The sequence below is a fragment of the Triplophysa rosa genome, linkage group LG6 (genome assembly GCF_024868665.1).
Source record: "Triplophysa rosa linkage group LG6, Trosa_1v2, whole genome shotgun sequence".
NCBI classification, from domain to species: domain Eukaryota; kingdom Metazoa; phylum Chordata; class Actinopteri; order Cypriniformes; family Nemacheilidae; genus Triplophysa; species Triplophysa rosa.
This window is the reverse complement of record NC_079895.1, coordinates 10,998,710-11,022,811: the sequence shown is the minus strand read 5'-3', so window position 1 is coordinate 11,022,811 and position 24,102 is coordinate 10,998,710. Positions and strand designations below refer to the sequence as shown.

Below are 24,102 nucleotides of genomic sequence, written 5' to 3'. Positions count from 1 at the left end.
CTGCTTCGTATACACTGAATATTAGTTTAAGAAATAGTCAATGAAAAGCTAAACATTGTAATGTTGTGGTGTTGCTCACGTCCAACCGTCAACATTATTGTCTTATTATCTCACTTCATTGTGTGTTATGTCAAACAATATAACTTCAAAATATATATAATTTTTATCTAATTTTCTACATTTCCATATTTATGAACCTCTTTAAAGGAATAGTTCACCCAAAAATGGTCCCCACTGACCATAGTAAATTTTATTCCTATTTTGGAAAGTCAATGGCGACCATTTTTTGAGTGAACTGTTCCTTTAAAGTGATTCTGTCATCATTTACTCATCCTCTTGTCATTTCAAACCTGTATGATTTTCTTTCTTCCACAGAACACAAAAGAAGATATTTTGAAGAATGTTGTTAACTGGCCCCCATTCGCTTGCATTGGTTTTGTGTCCATACAAAAGAAGTGAATGATGGCCAGTGCTGTCCGGTAACCAATTTTCATCAAAATATCTTCTTTTGTGTTCTGCGGGAAGAAAAAAAGCCATAAAGGTTTGAAATGACAAGAGGGTGAGTAAATAATGACAGAATTGTCATTTTTGGGTGAACTATTACTTTAAGTGTTTAAAGTGGTTTTTCTTCATTTTGAATTCTGAAGCTAAGTGCTTTTATATTCAGATTGTCAGGGCGGATTTGAAGGAGCTGAGAGATCTGGATCTAGAGGGCGCGCCGTATGGATATACTCCATTCTGCGACAGCCGAAAAGAGATGGAAGGTTACCGGTTTTGGAAGACCGGCTACTGGGCGTCCCATCTTGGACACAGAAGATACCACATCAGGTGCGACAGAAACAAATCATTGAAATCACAGAATATCACTTTTCTCTAAAGCGCTAACTATGTGTTCGTTGTTAAAAATGATTTTGACATGTATTCAGTAATTGTGGACTTTACTTTCCAGTGCATTATATGTGGTGGACCTAAAGAAATTCCGAAAGATAGCAGCTGGAGACAGGCTCAGAGGACAGTATCAAGCCTTAAGCCAAGATCCCAACAGTCTATCCAACCTGGACCAGGTACGTGCCTGACATCATCGGACACTTCCACTATGAAATGAAACGAATGTGAGAAGTACGGTAGATAAAATGCTGTTTCTTTTGTAACAGGACCTTCCCAACAACATGATCCATCAAGTAGCCATCAAGTCCCTACCTCAGGAGTGGCTATGGTGCGAAACCTGGTGTGACGACAAATCCAAGACGACTGCCAAGACCATAGATCTGGTTAGTATACATTGAAGATAAACTAACAACTCACTAGAGCTGATCTTGAAATTTGTTAATGCAATGCATACGAAAAATAACCATGAATTGATTTGTGACTGTTCATTTAAATAAAGTTATTTGATTTTGCATGTTTTTCTTTACATTACAGAGTTTAGATATTTTAAATCCTCAAGCTTAACGCAACAATATGTTTGGTACAGCTTAGCATTTTAGCAGAGACAAATCCATGACTTATTGGGACAGTTTTACAAAAGAGCACCTTGAAAACCTGATAATGTGATGTGTGGTTAAAGTGCCTGCAGTCTGATCGTATCCAGATTTCTCCATTCCCACTATGGCTAACTCATGCACAGAATGACAAAAATAGTAGTCTCATTTACACCCTCTCCTTCCCTGCCGGCTGCTCCTGCGAGGTGGGGAGGGAAATGTCTCATTAGAGACTGTAGTCACGGAAATGGGTGTGAGTTTAGAAATCGGTTACTGAGCAGACAGAGCACAGGTTCAGTGTATGGACTCCGGTCTGCTGCTCTCTCGCTCACATTTCCAAGAATGCTGACCGTGTCATTCTACTCAAAACTCTCACCTCTTTTATATGTACCAAGTTTAGCCATTAAACTGTTTTGCTCCAGGGGTATGTAGGTTTATTTGTATTCAGACTTACTGAAAGGGTTCATTAATTCATGGACTACTACAAGTCTATCTGCTGTCTAGTAGCATAATACAGTTGTACAACTGTGGACAAAAATTAAGAGACCATTCAAAATTTTCATTCAATCAGCATTTCTAGATGTTTTGTGGCCATTCCAGTCCAGTGTCTGTTGAATTTCAACAAAATCAAACCTCAAGGCTTTGTTCAGACTGTCACCTCAAATCCGATTGTAGTGCATATCTGATTGAAATCCGATCATATTTAAGCAAGTGTGAACAGCAAAAAATCACATGAAATCTGTTTCAGGCTAAATTCATATTTGGTTTGAAATCCTTTTCAAATCGCATTTCTGGAAATCCGTTGCAGTCTGACCGCTCAGATCGGATTTGAGAGTAGCCGTTGTCTTAATACAATTAATGAAGTTCAACGCTCCATGTCATTGCAATAGAAACCAAATCAGATATTACCAAAACAGTTCAATCAATTATGCTTTTTCAAAGCATCACTAGTAATTGAAATTAGATTGCAATCGGATTTGCACAAAAATCGGATTTGAACAAAGTCATCCAACAGCAATGTGAAAGACTGACAGCATGACAAGACACAAAAACTCTGATAAAAATCAAGGTAATCACTTTTGCTAAATACATGTACAAATATTACTCTTGTATTGCTTAAAAGTGAATATGAACTTGTTTTCTTTGCAGTATTTCAGGTCTGAAATAATACAGAACATCTTTTCTGTTATTTTGACCTGTTTCTCCAGCTTTAATTTTCTAGTAGTTCACAGAATGAAACAAAAATGTTCATTTTACCTAAACTCATACCTATAAATAGTGAATTCAGGAAAACTGAAAATAATTTTGAAATGGTTTCTTATTTTTTTCAGCATCTGTACATTATAAGCCATTTACAATATATGAAGAGTTTGGTTCCAAAATGAGATAACTCCGTTTTTAAAAATAATCGTTTTTTATTGTGCATTCCAATTAATATCAATCAAACTGCAGTTGGTTTGTTTTAATTTAAGCCATAATAACTCAAAAAATACATCTAACTAACACAATAAATCACAAGAAAAACATAATTTTTGATTGATCTCATTTTGGAACCAAACTCTTCATATATACAGTATATGCGTTATAAAAAGTGTTTCTCATTTATCTTGTTCTGTTGTAATACAGCAATAAATTGCTAATGATTTAATTTGCCATGAAAGAACACTTTTGTGTTTACAAGAATTAAAGTAAAAAATAATTTTAACAAATGTTTATCATGACTAAAAATGAAAATTCATGTTTTGCATCTGCCGTGCAGACGATTAACAGGTTTACAGAGATTTTTAGGTTTACATAGAAATCTAGTAGTGGATTATAAACATACTCAAGTTTTCAGTCCTAATGTGCTTTTAGTTTCATGTGTCATTCCTCCTCCGACTTTCCCAACTTCCTGTGGCAATGATGCAATGAAAGTGCCGTTATGGTGTAAAAATGAGCTTTGTGACTCACAAGTCATTAAAGTGTTGATTTCAAACTCTATTATAGATGAATAGCGTCGGCAATTTTCACTTCAAGAGGGTTCATGAAATTAAATAAGGTCATTCCAGACACAGGCTGAACAGGCTGCCGTTCAAGGAAGTGTTTTGGTGCCAAAACTGATGGTTTGCTTTGTGTTGATTTATTGCAGTGCAATAACCCAAAGACCAAAGAGCCCAAGCTGAGTGCAGCAGTAAGGATCGTTCCGGAATGGTCCAAGTACGACAATGAGATAAAGCAATTTCTGAGGCAGGTGAATGAGCAGAAAGAGAAAATAAGACGACAGGAAAGCCCATCCTCATCGTCGCGGCCCACGGGTACGAATCCACGACAATAACATTGAACAATTATTAACCATGCTGTTCCATTTTTAACATCACAACATCAAGCATATAACAAGTTTCTCGCATTGTTTGTAAACATACTTGAAGATTTGTATGCGCATACATTATAATTCCTTTTAAAAAACATGTAATACACATGTTAACCTATAGAGGCCGCCATTACTGTGGCATCTATGACATCTCTACTGTTTATACTGTTAAATAAGCCACACTAGTCTTTATACTCGGGCTACTCTAAATATTAAACTACAGAATCCAATCTAAAGATGTGTCCATAATGACGTTTCTCATATAGCCCAGTATTTTGATGTTTAAAAGGACAGTTCACCCAGAAATTGCAGATCTATGATCATCTACTCAATGTGGTGTCATTACAGCGCAGTAGCTAAACATCATGTGTATTTTAACAGGCACTCAACGGGACGAACTTTAGCGGCGAGATCATCCTGAGATGCTTGAACTTGACAGCCGTACAGAGATGTGTTCTATAACATAACACACCGGAACACACCGTTACACTGCATATACGCTAAAATAAACGTTTTTAAAGAACTTCGTCATTTTTGGTGATGTATATATCATTTTGAATGAAGGATCAACCTTTCTGATTTTTTTATGTAAACTGTGGTGAATTCACTCAACAGCTTTTTGTATCATTGTCAGGAAAGATTTAAGAAATTGTGTTGTGAGCTATGTTTAACCAGTCTATGATCTTACAATGGCACTGGTTTATAAATAATATGTAATATTTATAAGGGAAAATAATGTTGATACTGTGCACATTCCTTCATTCAAGACTACAGATGTGCTGTTTTGCAGTATATTACACAAAGCCTTTCATGTGACTGTTTCAGTATTTTGTCACTATGTTTTGTCTTTCAAAGTCATTGTTTACATACAGTATGAAGGGTGTGAAATCTGAACAATTTCCAGCATAATCCATGCAATCATAAAGTACTGCAGAGTAAACATACATTCTGTATTGCAGTCACAGCTTTAGTCAACCGAGCTTACTGTCAAGTAGATACAACAAATGCTACCGTAGTGCGAACACTAAATTGCTATTGTGTGTATTGTTTTTTGCTTTTACATTCCTTGTTCTGTGTACATTCTCATACAAACATTTGTTACAATGCCTTGAATGTACAAGGATGTGGATTTTCTCAGGAATAAAGTGATATTTTTATTCTGAGAGAGATAATCTGTAATTTATGGCAGACTGTTTTTGGAATCCTTACATAATGAAGCGTTATGTTTTTATTACTGTAGAATGAGCTATGCCTATCTATATACACCCCGGGTCCCCTTGCATGGAATTCGCCATGTTGTTTCAACAGTAGCCCTTAATGGACAAACTGCTCTACAGAGCGTGTTTCGTAAATACGTTATCTCCTTCGGCAAAGAAGCGAAAATGTGATGACATCTTGGTCCTTTATCAGCCACTGTAGTGATTCAAAAGGGAGGGGTGGAGTCAGTGAGCCATTGGCTGCAATTCGCATCCTCACCACTAGATGCCGCTAAAATCTCTTCTGTTCTAAATGTCTTTTCATTCTTCCCTCAGAGATGACATATTTTTATGCAAACCAAGAGAGTTAGCATATTTAGACTTCCGGTTCCATCGCCCCAAAGTCTATAGGGATTTTGCATGGGTTTTTGGTAAATCGCTGAAATCAGGTGTGTGGCTAACAAAACCTCTAAATATTTTCACGTTGTAATTTTATGACATAAAACACACCAGTTATAACCCGCTTGTGATTTTTAAAACGGTGGTTGCTAACAAGTTGCTAAAAGCGACTACTTCCTTTAGCGGGGACGTCACGTCATAGCGCACATAAATCTCACAAATAAAGCAACATGGGCACAAATGTCTAAAATAATTGTTCGGGATTCATTCACGGAGTAATTACTTTTAATAAACACGTTTTAATAAAGTTTGAGAAAGTTGTCGGAGGATTGGTGGTGGTGACGTTGACATCGAGCAACCATGTGTAGTCTGTATAGCCTCGTGTTAGCGTTTTACTTCTGCCGATTGTATTAAGGCTTCAAAAATAGCAAATATTGTGTTAATCTGTAAAGATTATTTTGATAGACAAAACGTGTAAAAATGAACATTTGTTAATCACAGATCTTATTTTTTTGCGATCTTTCAAAAGTCTATGTGAAAAATACATAGGCTTTCGGTCGAGGGAACCAGCGCGGTGCTTACAAATATACGTCATCTCTGAGGTACTGGATTATTGTGGTGTCTCGAGATTGTGATGTATAACTTGGATGCTACATTGCAAATTGACAAACATCTCTGTCCATTTAAATAAGCATTCATATCTCTTTATTTCAGTATTTACAACATTACTTAATTCATAGGAAAATAGAGTTGTTTTCTATGTACATACTATTCATGGGAATAAAGGTCCGTGTGAGCATAGACGTTGCTTTGCAAAACCACCTTTATGCTCACAGTTATAAGATCCCTGAAAGGGATTTGCTTAACACAAATTCTGCAAATGAGAACGACAGTCAGCAAGTGGGATCACTTGACCACTGAACAGCATCACATGGGCATTTTAAGCCACTTGATGATAGAACCAAGCATGTGGGCGGGATCAGCGTCTCAGTTTCCATTGGCTGATTCCAGGACACATCAAGCCTCCATATGTCCTTTAAGCCGAACCTTTTAGTTAAAATTAAATTTGAAATTAAAAGGTCCAGAACCGAACGGGTTGGATCCGTGAAAGTTGTCCCATCCTCCGTGGAAGTGGGGGTGATGCCCTCCTCCCTGCTGACTCTCTGGATCCATGGGGTCCTGGCCTTGGTCAAACTTACTCCTCATTTCTGCAGAGACACAAGACGAACATGACAGCATAAAATCCTCTGCTTGAATAACTGTTGCTGTGTAACTGTTACTTTAACCGATAGGCGGCTGCATATATGAAAAAAAAACACCTAACCCTAAAAAAATTCTAACAAAAGGTTTCTCGGCTGTTTTTTGTAGTATTAGGTGTCCTTAATAACATACTAAAAGTTTACCAAAGTTTGACCACTAGAAATGTATAATTTTCAAGATGGCGTCCAAGATGGGCAGGAAGCCCTTAAAATATCCTAACTCCTTCATTATTTGACCTAGCCAAGTAATCTTGGTGTCTAACCCTATGTTGTCTGGGTCTATGAATCCATTGGACTTGTCTAAATTGCACTGACATGATTACAAATTTATAGAACACATGATTTTGTGAGATTACTGTAAGGTTTTATCTTTGTTTGGGGTGAACCAGAGATGTAAACGATTTAGCCTATGTCATGTAACTCCTACTCAGTACGTGTGGACACATTTTTTGCTTAAAGACTTGACATTCAATGTAAAAGTTATTGCACCCAAAAGTAACTTAAATTGGAGTTGTATAACTTTGATCATAAACAACTCTGAATTAGCCCGAACAGAGGCCTGTGTATGAACCCTCTAAAATGGTCACTCATTTAAATTTGAATAAGGTACTACATATGTAATGCATCCTCTATAGATGTTAGTATAAAGGTGGCATTATACTGAACCCAACAAAACTAAATTCACAATTTTCAGCAATTCAGAAGATGGTGGAAGAGAATACTGACATTTGATATTGCTTGCCTCATTGAAATGTTGTTGGCAGCACAGTGTATACCATTTTGCTCAAACAAAATTCATCCTTGACTACTTAAACCATACCACCCCCCCCCCACCTAGATTTCTAACACATGAAAAAGGCCAACAATGTAAGTGTGTTAAGAGAGGATGACACTGTTGAATTAGCTTGAGGAAAAAGTACACTCCAAATGCAATTTTGACCATGAGTCATGTTGTTGTAAACCAAGAAACTTGCCCTATTTGCTGTAAAAACTTAAGAGATGGCTCTGATGTGGTTGAGGTTCATCAGAAGGGAGCTGATGGAATAAACAATGCAAGTGTACAAAGAGGCGATGACGTACACAACCAGGTGATTGAGACATCTGTCCACCGGCAAATGTCCACGAAAAGCTCTTTGCACTGACTTTCCAGTCATCATGTGCTGGACGGCATTTGATCCATAGACAACTTCCATAATGTTCCTGAGTCCTGTTCCTTCCATCAGTGTGCCTATTGCACCAAGTAGGTTCATAAAAGTATGAAAACCTCCCAGCATTAAGACTATGCTTTTAAGGGGACTACTCTGTGGTGCATCCATGATCATCTCTGCTGCTTTCCAGTACAGTGGCTGATCAAACGTAATAACGGGTGGAGCATTGTGTTTGATAGCCAGGTCACAAACAAAATCCAAGGTGGACAAAATACACGTTTTGTCTCCAGAGTACAGGTCAATCATTGGAAAGCAGCAGAGATGATCATGGATGCACCACAGAGTAGTCCCCTTAATGCATAGTCTCAATGAATGGTTATGAACCACAGAAATCACCAACACTAAGCAAAACGATATGAGAAAGGAGAAATATGCAATTACTTAAGGGAAATTGTACTTATTTTTCGCATAAATATGCTTGTAACAATTGCTTTAATATATACAGTAGTTGTACTTGTAATCACTTATCTATCATGCAAATATGCCAATGGGAATAATACATGGCCAAAACATGTATCAGGCACCAGTATTCCTGGTCTAGGAGGAATACAAAGGAGTAATGGTAATTTTAAGGACCTGATGGTCACCATTTTGAAATTGGGGCCTTTCTTGGAGTCAAACTTTGGTAAACTTTTAGTATGTTTTTAAGTACATCTGATACTACTGTAAACCACTGAGAAACCTTTTGTTAGAATTTTTGGGGGTCAAGTCATATTTGCAGCTGACTACGATTAAAACCAGGCCAAAACATACTGGTTTAAAACCAGACTTTTTACCTGGGTCAGTTAGAACTTCTTTGGCTTGAGCGATGTCTATGAACTTCTTCTCTGCCTTTTTCTTTTCTTCTGAATTCTGGAAATTGTCCGGATGCCACTGCTGTGCTAACTTTCTGTACGCTTTCAAGATCTCCTTTTTCTGGGCAGTTCTGCAACCACGATTTAATAAGAGTGAATATTAGACATCCATACTAATAAAAAATATGCCAAATTGGAGTATCTAATATCTAACCTCTTAACGCCCAGAATCTTGTAGTAATCTCTCTTCTGAGACTGTTTAAGGAGTCGCTGCGCTCTCTCCAGACCCTCTTTGATCTGACGGTCATTCTCGCTGTGTTCTTTAGCAGTCTCCAAGTCTTTAATGGCTGCAGGAGTACAACATTCTGTTATTCCACCAAATTATTTTCAGAGCAATGTTAAAAAACAACATCAAAATGGACCAATGGGCTCAATTCTTACAAAGGGGATTCTTAACACCACGCTTTAAAATAAAAACAACTTTTTGCAAGCCGCCACTGGCCAAATATGTCTGCCTTGAGCTGATATTGATTATTGTAAGGACAACTTCTTTCAAAATAACATTTTAATATATTGGTCTAACTGATGTTTCATTATGTTTAAAATGATGATTAAAAACAAAACAAAAAAAGATACATTTTATAAACGCATTTTTCAGACATTCAGAAATGACAGTGAATCCACACCAACCTTCTTCAAACTGGTCATCCTGAAGCAAAGCCTCTGCTCTGTCTTTCAAAGCGTTAACGTTGTGAGGATCTGAGCTCAGAACTTCGCTGCATACTGATATGGCTTTGGCAGTTTGCTGGTCCTGTAAAAAAAAAGAGCAAACCATATTTACGCCATCACACGAATGTGTAAGCATTCGAAGTGTAAGCTGTAGTAGACAGCGCCACCTGGTGGTCAGGGAGCTCACTCTTACCTTAGACAGACAGTGGCATATGCGCTCGTTGGCATTAAGTAAGAACTGAGGAACATTTGGTTCGGCCTTCATAACAGCTTCATATTTACTAACTGCCTCACTGTACCTGTAGATTTGGGAAATCAAAACCACTTAATTTTTTTAACAGACTATCTTAAATCCTCTTTTAAGAGGTGTGTTAAACAGGTGTATTAAGTAGCTTAGTCCTTAAGATAATGAATATGGGAACATTTTGTAAATCATTTAATCTGATGTATACAGAAAACATGCAGAGAGTGGGCGTGGTGTATTTTAGTGGTTAGATATGTGAGATAGTAACTTAAAGTGTTAGTTCACCCCAAAATAAAAATTCTGTCATTATTTACGCACCCTCTTGTCATTTCGAACCTGTTTGATTTTCTTTCTTCTGCAGAACACAAAAGAAGGTTTTTAGAAGAATGTTGTTAACTGGCCCCCATTCACTTGCATTGGTTTGGTGTCCATACAATAGAAGTGAATGCGGGCCAGTGCTGTTCGGTTACCAACTTTCTTCAAAATATCTTCTTTTTTGTTCAGCAGAAGAAAGAAAGTCGTACAGGTTTGAAATGACAAGAATTTTCATTTTTGGGAGAACTATCACTTTAAAGGTTGTAGATGTAAACAATTACACAATATGACAATTCATTAAAGCCAGTATATTTTTGTCTACATTTATGTTTGTGGAAGGCTAGTTATATAATCGTATTGTGACGTACTGCTGTTGATGGATCAGTTCCTCTGCGGCCTGGATCTGCTTGTTGAGTTTTTTGACTTGCTTGTAGTGGCTGAAGCACTGCTTGTGATCAGGGTCCAGCTTTAGACATTCTCTCACCTCACTGCACACCAAAACAAGATATTTTGTTTGTTAGATCAGAATCTAGCTGGATTTTTAAAGGCATAGTCCAAATTTAGGCTAGATTCAGAATAGCATACTGTTATACTCTTTGTGCTATCTTTTATACAGTATATTTACTAAAAGTGCAAAAAAAAACGTTGCATAGTACTTAGATACTACTCTTTCATTTACTATTTTGAAAACACAACTAATTCCATTCAAAACACATCCTCTGTATATCACAATAAGACATACTATACTCCCAATCTTAATGCATTAATAATAACCACGTCTTACTTCAGGGACATCTCGTGGTCTCCCAGGTTGTAATAGATGGTGCTTAGCTTGTAGAAAGCCTGAGTGTTGTCACTTTTCAGTTTTGAAGCAGCTTTGAGGTCACTGATGGCTTTACCCATTTCACCGAGCTGGATGTAACACTCGGCACGCATCTCTCTGAAGTCTGCATCCCAGACACATGTCTAAGAAAATCACGAGACAGTAAATAACAGAGACTTGAGTCATGAGTGGGACACTCACCAATGACTTCCTCTCACTGCAAGGGTATGAAGATAGAAATAGCTCATTCTAAGGTAATAAAAACATAATGCTTCATTATGCAAGCCCTTTATACACCTTTGAAGACATATTTGAGTATATCATATTGCATTTCTGTCCATAGAAAACACACTGGCCTTTAACATAATATTTGTTTTGCTTTAAACTGCTTGTGATCTACTTCTTATGAAACAAACAAACATGCCATATTTGCAAACATAGAGCCCTCCCAAAAAATGACACACAATCCAAACATCCCTTTATTCCCACACCGGGACAATGGCAGCATAGGACACCTAAAGCAAATACAACCTCCAAGTCAAATATAATCATTTGTGCGAGACTTTCAGGTTAACTCACATCGACGATGATGTCGAGGTACGAGGCAGCAGAACTGTAATCTTTGCGGCTGAAATCAATCTGAGCCTGAGGCACCAGTCTCTGAATTTCATCTGCTTTCTTCAGCTGGCTCTGGGCCTCCTGCTCTTCTCTGCTGCTTGGATTTGATTTGAGCTGGATGAGAGACGAACAAAAACTCATGAGTCCAACAGGTAATGCCCGAGCCAGAAGCAGCAACAGGAAGTACTGCACTCATCTTCTTATTAAACAAAAACAAAAGATCTTCAGTGAACGCCTTTGGGAGAATTACACTGTTAATATACCCCACTAATTGACTCATCCGAGAATACCCTGAAGAGGGAATATAAAGACATGTTCAGTGTTTAAGGAATACTAAGGCACTACAGGGAGACGTACAGTAATTACAGGAGAAATTAAATATTGTGTTTCCTCCTAGGTGACACAATCGAAGTGTTATATGATCTAGAAAGCCTTGCAATAGTTGTAATGATATCCATGCTTCTACAGACATGTACTTCTCCAGATTTTGCACAGATTAATAAAGAATAATCTTGTATGTCAATGCATATGTCGCTCACCACTTTTTTGAAATCACTTTCTGCTTCATCGAGTTTGCCATGTTTCAGCAGTAGGTTTCCTCTCTGAAGCCTCGCCTGTGGATTACAAAAGAACACTGGAACATTTCTTGTTGTTGGTGTTGATAAATCATTACAATTTCAACCCAGCTACACTAGTTTGGCCAGGCAGGAAGACCAGCTAAACCTTCTTAAACCAGCTAGGACCAACAAACCAGGATTAGACCAAATTGTGTTCATTGTGTTCTACTTACCGATGTGAAGTCAGGTTTAAGTTCGATCACTTTGCTGAGATCTGGTAATGCAGATTTTGATTTTCCCATGGCTAGGTACACAGTTGCTCTCCTATAATAGGCCATGTAATTTTTGAGGTCTCCATCTGATCCATTTAACAGGCACATGGAAAAATAAATTATAGACGTAACAAAGATGCGAGTATGCACTATTTCTTGTTTGACACAATATCAAATTGAAGTTGTTAGATCTGGAGGTTCCAGTACTCACCAACAGCAGCGTGGAAATGGGAGAGAGCATCAGCCAGCTGCCCTGCGGCCAGAAGCTTCTTCCCCATCTCCAGATGGTTCTCAACTCCACCATCCTTTCCACCATTGACTCCTGGAATTCACGTCAGATGTAAACTAAGTACAGTAAGGGATGTCTCATTTATAAAAGAAGAGTAGACATGAGTAGATTCCACTCGAGTATGCAACTCTAGATTACAATACAATACGAAGTACACTACAGTATAACGTTACACTAATGTAGAAAATGGAATAAACAGAGAAAGTATGTTAGAAAAGACAAAAGTGACTCTTACAGTAACTCTATAATGGAAATCAGAATAAACTTCATTTATTTGAGCTAAAATCGTTAAAAAGCTACATCGAGAAATCGTATGCAGACCGCAGTCGATCGCCATTATTAAAATTTAAAAGAAGTCTGACAGGTCTGACATGTTTCTTGACATATTTGTCATGTCAGGTTTTTCCATGTGTAGGACGTGTGCACATCTAAACAGCTGTTATTCCTTCACTGACATCTTGTAACGTTACCCTGAAACAACCAGACAGTCACTTTGTCTAAAGAATGTATTATGTATTAATTTGTTGCTTAATACTTTGTTAATAACTATAAAGACGAACTTTAAGAAACACTTAGTTAAAAACGTTACTTATAAAAAACAGCATTAGAACTGATCGCTTACCTTCATATCGAAGATCAATCAAAACCAGTAAAAAGGGAACGTAATTTAGTAATTTGTGCGCCGTTGGGTTTATGGTAACCATGTTTTCTTTTTCTTGACTCTGTCAGATCCCTGATTCAATGTATAAACTAACTAAAGCCACGCTGAGCATTCGCACAGCGGTCAGGCTAGAAAACATCATGCCCATTGGTCGTGGGTCCCTCTGATTGGCTGATATTTCTCCAAACCCCGCCTATTGCGCGCGGTTCAACTGAGACCAGCCACGGCATCATTATGTAGTGATGGGCAGAGCGAGGCTTCGTGAAACAATGGGCTTGTTCGATTTGATGCGGCGCTGCGCAGATCGATCGAAATCTGACTTGAAGCAGTGCATGCCGGTTAGAAATTTTGTTCGACTTGAACCGCCGCCGATGCCACGTGACGTTCACGTGTGGCATCAAAGTACCGCGAGAGCATTTCGAGAACAGCCGGTTTGCTAAATCCTACTCCTCGTGAGATTACGACTCCCTTGTTTTCTCCTACGAAGGTTAGGGTTAGGATTAGGTGTGGGGGCGGGATTTAGAGATGGGGACCAATCACAAAGCAGCATCCTAAGTGAATGAACCAATCAGAAGTAGGGGAGTCGTAATCTCACGGGGAGTCGAATTTCGGTACGACACTGGCGCATCATCTCAGGAGCGGCTGCACCAGGCTGTGACGACGACATAGCTTTTCATGATTGGCTAGACAACGATCACGTGCGTTTCGGGTTTATTATAACACATTCAGTTCAACTAATACTTATTAATGCATGTTTTTAAAACAGCAAAAACTCTGTTCGTACAAATATAATAAACATGTTATTTTGTGTGTAAAAAGGAAATGAATACAGACTCCGTTGGTAATTTACATTTACGCATTTGGCAGACGCTTTTATCCAAAGCGATTTACATTGCTTTATCCTATACATTTATACATAGGCATGTGCAATCCCTGGGATCGAACCCACAACCTTGCGTTGTTAACGCAATGCTCTTACCACTGATTTTTAGGTACACAGTGTTAAGCAGCACATAAGATTTGCTATATGAAGAGTTTATGGTTGCTACTTTTTAATTTAAACGTTTGTTTATTGGACAAATCCACTATTCTAATCCTCTTCAATCGCACTTTGAAAAGGAAACACGGTGCGAACACTACGGCAAGCAGCAGGTGTCCGATTTGACTGCTCCTTTTTCAACTCCTCCATCTACTGCAAGCGGCTAATCTCGCCGATCGGTCTGCATAACGCCGCATGAGCTCGAACAAGCGTACTGATTCGATACAAAAGATTCGATACGGGTATCGAAGCTTCACGAAGCCTGTTTCGAAAGCGCCCATCACTATCATTGTTTTATTCTGTTTGCGCACGCACGCTTAGTCAGGGTTTCTTTGAGTATTAACTACATTTGTACACCATAAATCAGCATGTTTGAGTTATTGTATGATGTCTGTTGAATGCAATTATTATGCCAAGACATTGTAGAAAAAATGAACTGTTTTGGTATTTTGCTTAGCAAAAAGGTTAGACATCTATATTATACAGATTATGTGGCACCATAAAGGAGCTTTAGAACACAACCAGGTACAGTGATACTCATGTCAAGACAACCAGTGTAGACATATGTTATTGTAACAGAAATGTATGCTGGCATGTAGTTGTTTTGCCATGGACTTTGAATTAAAAACAAAGCGTAATCGATCACAAAGATTACAACATATCACGCAAAAATGTAGCATATTTTTGCAAAGTATTAATGGAAATGCAAATAAGCAGAAGCAAGCTAAACTCATCACAGTAACGTCAAGTATGAAAGTACAAAGTATTGCAGTTGTTAAATTGTCTTACCACAAGGGGGCGCCGTTCCATTATATTAACAGGTTATTTTGTAGAGTATAAAAATGTGCGTGCGTGCGTGCGTGCGTGTGTCTTTACAGATTTCTTTGCAGATTTTCAAATGTCCACCTTCAAATGAATTAACCAATCTATAGCCTACAGTATGTCATGTTTCTGTTGTATCTCAGACTTTTTGGTGTGACCTAAATGTTTATATATTAGCAGCAATCGACTGTGTTATTGCTAATGTACTGTTGAGAACTCAACATGATACCAAGTTGTTAGTGAAGCTTTTAAGACTTTTTAAACAAGCTTTTACGATGTTGTTGCATGTGAATAGGGTTTATAATTGCAGAAGAAACCATAGTGTAATGACGGGAAATGTGAAAGGATCTTGTGCAAAAGCACTTTGTGGTTAGAAAATGGAAGAATATATGGGTTCTTAAATTTATTAAACACTTTAAGTCATTGCACTGTGAAACTTATGTATAAAACCAAATTAAGCAAATCTCATGTCTACTAAATAATGCATGCTCTGATTTGCACCACCCTTGTAATAGAGGTATAAAATGAGATTTCAGAGCTGCCCTTAAACTTTGCTGTTGTCTCCAAATAAAAGTGTATTCTGTTGACTGTGTTTGTGGACTATGCTTCTTCAGATGTGGGGGAGAAGGTATACATTACGTTTTTGTCAGATTAAAGGCTCATGTTCTCACTACCGTAACCAATTTCCATTTAAAGTAATTTGTTTTTTATTCATAAGAAGCCAACCTTAAACTCCTCCTAAACAGCATTATGAAGAGATGAACAACATCCTACAGTCTGAATCCAGGTAAGATGATGTCATCAAATTTTTCCATGTTACCACCAAAGCAAGCTACAGTATTATATCTTTGTATTAATTCACGAGTAAACGTAAATGCATGTGGTACAACAAACATCCATTAAAAGTTGTTGCATGTTGTGCTGCATGAAGTCAGAAATGAGTGACATGAATGTTTAAAAACTGTCAGGTTTGTTATTAATTACAGTGCTGACTGTCAAGACACTGTGAGACCATGACACATTTCAGCAACAACAGCTCGGCTGTATTTAATAAATCATCTGTAAAGAAGATTTACGAATATGTAGGATATCCAGAAGCCATATTCATCTGGGTTGTGTCTGTCATTGAAATTCCAGTCATTCTCTTAACCCTGTTTGCAATGTGTTCTCTTGTCAAATCTCATCATGCTGGTTCAGTTTACGTGATACATCTGATTATTTCAGATTTCATACAGAGTATTATGATGTTATTGGTAACAACTTCATTGGTGGGTACACCACTGTGGCGTGCGTATAAGTATACCTTGATGGTGGGCCTGCTTTTCATGGCATGTATTGCATTTGAAAGATACGTTCTGGTTTGTCATCCTCACTGGTATAGATCTCACCATACGGTAAAAACCTCCCGCACAGTTACACTGATCATCTGGTTAGTGCCTCTGACCTATGCAATACCAGCCGATTCAGAGTTTATCAATGTTAACCAATGTGTGGTATTTTTTATCCCATACGTAATAATCATCCTGTGCTTTGCTGGTACTTGCAGGGGTCTCTCTCATGCAATATCCTTTACCTCAAAAAAGCGCAAAGTTGTTTTGGGCAACCTGTCACTTGTGCTGGTTAACTACACTTTTCTCATTCTCCCCCTTTCATTTACAAGTTTGTTTACCCGGTGTGTTGTGGATCATCAACATTTGGATGTTGCCTATAACGCTTACATATTTTGTCATTGTCTCTTGTATCTCAACCCTCTTGCCGACTGTCTGTTGTATTTCTTTATGAGGAGTGATATTGACAAAATAGTGAAGTCTCTTTACTGCTGTTGCAGCTCACTCGATTCCATCATGACCAGTGCTAACACTCAGCATCAGTAGACTAACTGTCTACCCATTTTAGGATGTAGTAGTTTTGATGTGGTTGTGATGTTCTTGTTGGTACATTTCCAACATACAAAATACAAAAGTTAAAACAATATGGCATTAAATGATGAGAATTTTAGAGAAGAAAGTAATTTCAACAAGTTTAATATTTTTTGTTAATCACTTCTTATTGTTTACAGATCTGTGGGACTGTATGGCATGAAAAAACCCTTTGCTATCCTATATTCACTTGTACAGATCCATATAGTAAAAATCATCCATTTATTCTTTACAAATCTGATAAGTTTCTCTTTGTGATCATTCTGTGATCTTTTGTGATCCATTTTAATAAGCATACATTTTTAAAATCCTTTTATAGACTTTATTGAATCTTGATTGAATCACAGCTGTGATGATAAAAAATGCTTTTTGACTTTGTTTGTTAACTCTCTAATGGACTTGTTCTGGAGTGATGTTAAGTTTCCTTCATTGCTGTTGTAGCTGTGAAAGACATCAGAATCTATCACAACATCCAGTTAACAATGTCATAATGTGCAACAGATGAACAGGTTTTTATATGCATTGTGATTAAATGTTTTCTGATGTTCTTGGGTGTGTACATTTTATTACGGGACACCTCATGGTTTTAAGTCAAAAGTCCAAATGCACAATAGCAGTGGTTATCAACATGGCTTTCAAACTCTTTCTTAGAACAGGACATTTACTGTCGTTTGCACATGACGTCATGGTACTGCGCGAAGTGCCAATGGAGGCCAGCAAGTGATTTTCTCCATAGGAATTCACCAAGTCACGTCAAAATACCTATGTTCTGCATCGTTTTTGACTGTTCAAATCGATCAAACCATGAATCGTTTTGGTTGGTTTGTTGTAAGTTGTGCCTGGCTGGAGGGGAGGGCTAAAAATGCCTGGCCATTTGACAGTCAGCATAGTCCTACCTCTCTTTTGTTGCTGACGTCATGTGGTGAAGAGTTGTTGTTGAGAGGGGGAGAAAAGCTTAACGTTCACCACATGACGTCAGCAACAAAAATGAGGTAGGACTATACTGACTGTCCAAAGGCCAGGCATTTTTAGCCCTCCCCTGCAAGCCTAACTTACAACAAACCATTCAAAAAGGGAAGGGCAAAATAAAGCCCCGCCCTACATTTTTTACAATTTCAGAAGCCGTTTCACTGGGATACACGTCACGATATGGAAAAGGAGTCAATCGCAACTTCCGTTTCATGGTGACTTTAAAGCTGTGTCTGAATTTGCCGCCTATCTCCTATATAGTGCACTATATCGGGTGTCCGCCATTTTGTAGTGTTGTCCGAATTCTTAGTGAACAACTCATTCCCTACATTTGTTCACTACTTTTTACTCACGATGCATTCTGATTTTGAGTGTACATCCAATGTACAATCGCTGGCTGCGTCCAAAATCGCATACTGTGACAGTACGTACTGAATTTGAATAAGTACCTACCTATCTGCCGTTAAAACAGTACGTATGTGTGGGAGTAGTATAAATACATTTCGGACATACTGCGTCCGCCATGTTTTATGGTCATGTGACCCGTATGCTCTTTGACCAACGACGTATTAACAACAACATAGAAGTGTGTTGATAAAAACATAATTTAGTCACGAGAAATTCATTTATTGGCACTTACATTAAAAATGGACGTCCGCATTAATATTTCCGCTATATTTATTTGATTTACTTTTGAAATTTGACCGTTGCTCAGCTCCCGTGGCATCATGGGATAGAAAAGTGTCCATCCGATCCACACTCACGAATCTCGCCGGAATTAGTAGACCATCAGGGTATTTCTCGCCTACTGTTTTCTGCATACTGAGGTGTTGCACATACTATTCATGACTCATACTCATTTTCACCTACTATACAGTATGGAAGTAGGCGATTTCGGTCGCAGCCGCTCACTCATAAGTAATTTTATTAAAAGTAATAAATGTAATAGTGACAAACATTGTTTTGTTCTCTTTATTAAAAACTAATACAATAAACGTGACAAATAATGCAAAAAATGAACCATTTTCAAAACAATCCATAAAGCCACACAGGTGTAATACAAGCGTTATGACGAAAGTCCGCGACAGTACTGTCAGACGCAGGATATTTTATGTCAGTGTCAGAAATCCTGGTTGGCTCTGTCCCAAATGGCACACTTCATGTGGACTTGTGGTCTCATGGACTTAAATTGCGCGTGCTCGTAAGGTGTCCCATTTCTCTTTTTAGCGTTTAGAAGTCTGCTCACGAGCGCGTCCTTTGTGCCCTCGATGCGGTCTTCGGCGAAGCTCGCATTGATGCAGACTCCACTGAAGTTACCTACCCAGGAATCCTTGCGAACGCCCAATCACAGAACGGATGGGAGGAGTATCGTGGATGTCAGACATATATGTAAATATGACGGATACATTTTTAAATGTATGTTTTGATCAAATAAAAAATTAATGAATTAAATAGTTTTAGATGTAATGCAATGTGTTTACACGATTTAAGGTTAAAAACGCTGTATTTTCCACATACAGTGCATGTTTGTATCTCCTCTTTGCCCCGCCTCTCTGAAACGCACAGATTTTTTACAAAGCTCATTGCTCTGAAAAGCGTGGTGTGCTATGATTGGGTCAGGTTCCAAAGCAATTGTACTCACAGGTACGCCCACCTTACTTGCGTATACATTTGGGCGGTCTTAGTCAAATCATACCACGAACTGACGTTGATTTGTGGGGGTGTGGTTACACAAGACGTTTCAAACAGGTCTGGGTGAGCATTCGCTTTTAGATAGAATGTATCTTTTGTTCCGACACTTTAATTTTTGCAATTTTACTTGTCTAATACAGTACATGCATGGGCAACTTATACACATCAAAGACACAGAAAAACACGTATTCGCGCAATATGACCCCTTTAATGCAGAGCATTTTCTTACTTAAGGTAATAAGCCATGTTTTGATGTAGATTTATATCTAGTTGTCTCTGGGCTCTGTAAAGCTGAAAGACACAGCTTCTGTATTATAGAGAAATATAAAATAACAACATGTATGCATATTAAGAACACATTATATGCACATTAAGTATTGTGTGTACAAATAAATAAATATACAGAAGCAGTTGCATTACAAACATAAGTATCTATTGCATAATGCTCAGGTGGCATATCAACATATGAAATACAGAACTATAAAAACCGGCAGCTCCTGTCCCAAATAACAACAATGGGACAACAGTGTGGTCGACTTCACGTGGCGCTGCGCAGACTGATCAGCGAATGACACCAAAGTACATCAAGAGCAGTGTTGGGTGTAACTAGTTACTAAGTAATTAGTTACTGTAATTTAATTACTTTTCCCTTGAAAAAGTAAAGTAAGGGATTACTCTTATTTTTTCTGTAATTTAATTACAGTTACTTTTGATGTAATTAAACTAAATACTTTGTGTAATATATGTGTGTGTAATAGTGGAATTGACATCAAAATTCAGAGTCTAACTTTAAAATCTGTGCTTTAATGTATAATTCTCACATTTGTAATACTTTGGTCAGTTAATAATACTACTTTATGTAGTTTAATATTATTTATTTAAATGAATTAAAAGAGCCCTTTCATACCTATCCTTGAATCATCCTTGAACTAATCAAGGTTGATGTAGGATATAGAAAGTAATTAGTAATAAGTAATTAAATACTTTTTGGAGAGAGTAATTTGTACAGTAATCTAATTACACTATTGAATATGTAATTAGTAACTAGTAATTAATTACTTTTTGAGAGTAACTTACCCAACACTGATCAAGAGTGATTAGATAGCACCGCTTGCTCTTTCCGGCGCGATGACCTCAAGTCTGTCCCTAAATGCACTCCCATGTACCCTTTTGGCCTCGTGCCTAGTTCCCTAGGTCTGCACTTCCTGACGTCACCAAGTGTGAACTCTGAGGAGGTCCACAAGACCGGAGTGCGCCATTTGGGACAGGGCCTTTGTTGCTAGAAATCTCGCCATATAATTACAATAAATTACATTAGCTAACGCCTACACCCACCCCAACCCTAAACCTAACCTTACAATAATAAAAATATATTATTCAACTTTTTTCGGCGTGACAAAATTTACGCGGTATTGAAGTGCGCATGTCCAGTGGAGGTAGCTGTATGCCTTCTAGTCAAAACCCTAAATCCTCGTTGTTTCGAGTCAGATCTGTGGGCGTGGCCTGTTGGTTTTGACTAAATCCTTGCTGTTTATGAAACCCTTACCCTAACTCTATATGGAGGAAAATCACTTACGCGTCGCAAAAACCATGTGACTGCAAACTATTATTAACTGACCAAAGTATTACAAATGTGAGAATTATACATTAAACACGGATTTTAAAGTTAGACTTTGAATTTTGATGTCAATTCCACTATTACACACACATATATTACACAAAGTATTTAGTTTAATTACATCAGAAGTAACTGTAATTAAATTACAGAAAAAATAAGAGTAATCCCTTACTTTACTTTTTCAATGGAAAAGTAATTAAATTACAGTAACTAATTACTTAGTAACTAGTTACACCCAACACTGATAATAAACTACAAAACAATTTAAACCTAACATCGAAGTGTGCGTCCTCTTTGATTAACCAAACTTGAATGCATATATTACAACATGCAGTTTCACTGTTTGTCACGTGACCGTTTGAGGTCCGAAGCTTGGTTGGGCAAAAAACTACGTGCGTTGGATGATCAGAGACTTTGATTTGACTGATAATGAAGGGTAACCCCCAACACAGTAACCTTTCTTCAGTTAATGGTCCTCACTCCTCGAACCCAATCTAATTCGTCATCAACGACCTTACATAGCTAGTAGGCTACTTACTTATACAATAGTTTCAGTTTTATTTCATATGAATATCTTGATATAAATAGAATGTCCGCACAAGCATTGTCTTATTACTATGTTTATATTTTTGTTATTTAATATCAGTCTGTTTAACTTACGTGACAAATCACTCAAAAAGTTCTACCACCAGATGGCAGTAAATAGAACCGTGTAAGTACAACAGTACAGAAAGACTTTCAAATAAAAGATTAATTTGACCATCAGGGTGGCAACAATACACCACTACGAATTTGTTAAATATGTTAGATGTACCTGTCACTAGTGACATTACCAGCAAGAAAACTTACCGAAACTTCAAAAACCTGTTTTCGCGTTGAAAGAGTCAAAGGAAATGACGCGATTGTGGGGTACCAACGATTGGACCACACAGATCACGAGCGGAACCTCCTTCCACCAACAGAAGAACCCTTTGGGCACGCCCCACTACCTTTTGCCCGAGTAAGGCGACGTACTGAGAGACGCATTTGAGAGACACCACAAGTCGATATTTTTATATTAAGATAAAGATTATAAAGCAGTGGATATCACTTCGACGTACTTTTAACGAAATATAATAATGTCGTCATCTTTGGTAAGGGTGTTACTTCATCGAGCAGCCGTAGCTCGTGTAACGTTAGCTGCGCATTAAACATTGCGTAAAACCAGCGCCTTATCCCGGTGCGGGGCTCTGCGCTACAGACAAATTAGAGGAATAAACACATTCACGCTTCCACTGAGGTAAGAAACTGTCTTTTACGACGCAAGCCTTGATATATTGCGATTTGTTCACTTTGTTGTTTGGACGACCACGTTAATGTTGCATAACTTGTGTTTAACGCATTGACACCAAGGCACACGACAACTGTGTGAATGTCATGTCCATTGATAAAAAATGAAGACAAAGTAGCATTTAAGACAGATAACATAAGCACTCGTCTCCAACAAAGCATTTTAAGTCGAAGTCAAAGAAAAAAGAAAGTGCAGTATGAATAGAAGAAAGTCACTACAGCACATACTTTGACAGATACCTTTTGTGCAGCTAACAGAAATTTAAAGGAGTTGTTCACCTTCAAAATTATGTTATCATTTACACGCCCTCTTATCATTTCAAACCTGTATGACTTTCTTTCTTCTGCAGAACACAAAAGAAGATATTTTGAAAAATGTTGGAAACAGCACAGCCCCCCATTCACTATTATTGTAACCAATGCAAGTGAACAGGGGGCTGTTAACAACATTCTTCACAATATCTTCTTTTGTGTTTTGCAGAGGAAAGAAAGTCATACAGGTTTGAAATGACAAGAGGGTGAGTAAATGATGACAGAATTTTCATTTTGAAGGTGAACTACTCAAACTGAACTACTGAAATGGTTTAATGCTAACTTTACAGGATGTGTCTTTTGCGCATTATCCTTGCTTAATACCATAGACTAGATTTCATTTCAACGTTAAAACTTGTTGAAATCTTAATGTGTAATAGATCTTCAAAAGTAAAAATGTGAAGAGGGATTCCATTAATAATTGTCAGACTTAATGAATTAAATGGAACAACAAGAATTTCAGATGATCTCTGCAGTGCAGCAGGCATTCAGATTTCAGGACTTGCATATTTAAGCATTTAGAAAAACCAAAATCCTGATTTATGCAGGCCTGGAGTGTGGATTTATAATAGATTTACATTTTAGGGGACAACCCTTGGCCTTCTCCACAATTGACTGTTTAAGTAGGGGAAAATATTCTGCAAAAGGTGCTTAAGGACACACACAACTGTTTATTGTTCTATATGTGAGCACAGCTAATGATATGTAAGGACTTCTCTTTCTAAGGCCCTGTCCGTTTGTCCAAACGCAGTACTCGGTCACTGAAACCAAACTTTTTTGAAAACTCCTGCCAGTGTGAAGATTTTTAGAAACTCCAGTTTCAGTGTTGCGTGTAGACGGAGATTTGGGGTATGACATTGGAATGCGTGCCGCTGGCTGCGTCCGAAAGCTTAGGCAACTGACTTGATGCCTCAGAGAAACACATTCGGACAGCCTTCAGAGGCAGCGTAACGGAATTCTGTTTGAAATATAAACAGAGGGCACCTTTGTCATAACTAATTGAATATTTTAAAACTACAATACTAATTTCTCGATAGAAATGCAATCAAAAGTGGTAAAAAGAGAAAATATAACTTTATTTACACAAAAACTGTGCTCTAGCCGCTTTCTTGGCCGCCATTTTATTTTCGACCCTGCTCGACCAATCACATTCCCCGCATGAGCAAACTCATAGAATTGTGGGACATTGAAGGCAGCGAAGGATACA

The 24,102-nt window shown here is 37.8% G+C and overlaps 2 protein-coding genes across 3 annotated transcripts in view; one reads left to right on the top strand and one right to left on the bottom strand.

Moving 5' to 3' along the window:
• The window catches only part of uggt2 (UDP-glucose glycoprotein glucosyltransferase 2), a 43,188-nt gene extending 38,204 nt beyond the window's left edge, over window positions 1-4,984 (top strand). For both annotated transcript variants that reach the window (XM_057336345.1, XM_057336344.1), the window contains 5 exons: window positions 668-828; window positions 950-1,064; window positions 1,155-1,271; window positions 3,610-3,775; window positions 4,213-4,984. In XM_057336345.1, coding sequence (XP_057192328.1) covers window positions 668-828; window positions 950-1,064; window positions 1,155-1,271; window positions 3,610-3,775; window positions 4,213-4,235 — 582 coding nt within the window. In that variant the 3' untranslated portion in view covers window positions 4,236-4,984. The remainder of the gene's footprint in view (window positions 1-667; window positions 829-949; window positions 1,065-1,154; window positions 1,272-3,609; window positions 3,776-4,212) is intronic.
• Window positions 4,985-6,109: 1,125 nt separating this feature from the next.
• dnajc3a (DnaJ (Hsp40) homolog, subfamily C, member 3a) lies at window positions 6,110-13,639 on the bottom strand. The gene is made up of 12 exons (XM_057336074.1): window positions 13,157-13,639; window positions 12,457-12,567; window positions 12,207-12,331; window positions 11,956-12,030; window positions 11,378-11,530; window positions 10,760-10,941; window positions 10,344-10,463; window positions 9,610-9,715; window positions 9,378-9,498; window positions 8,902-9,034; window positions 8,670-8,818; window positions 6,110-6,634 (listed from the first exon to the last, which is right to left on the bottom strand). Exons 1-12 carry the CDS (start codon window positions 13,236-13,238, stop codon window positions 6,477-6,479), a joined length of 1,515 nt encoding a protein of 504 aa, XP_057192057.1. The 5' UTR covers window positions 13,239-13,639; the 3' UTR covers window positions 6,110-6,476.
• Between the last annotated feature and the right edge of the window lie 10,463 nt (window positions 13,640-24,102).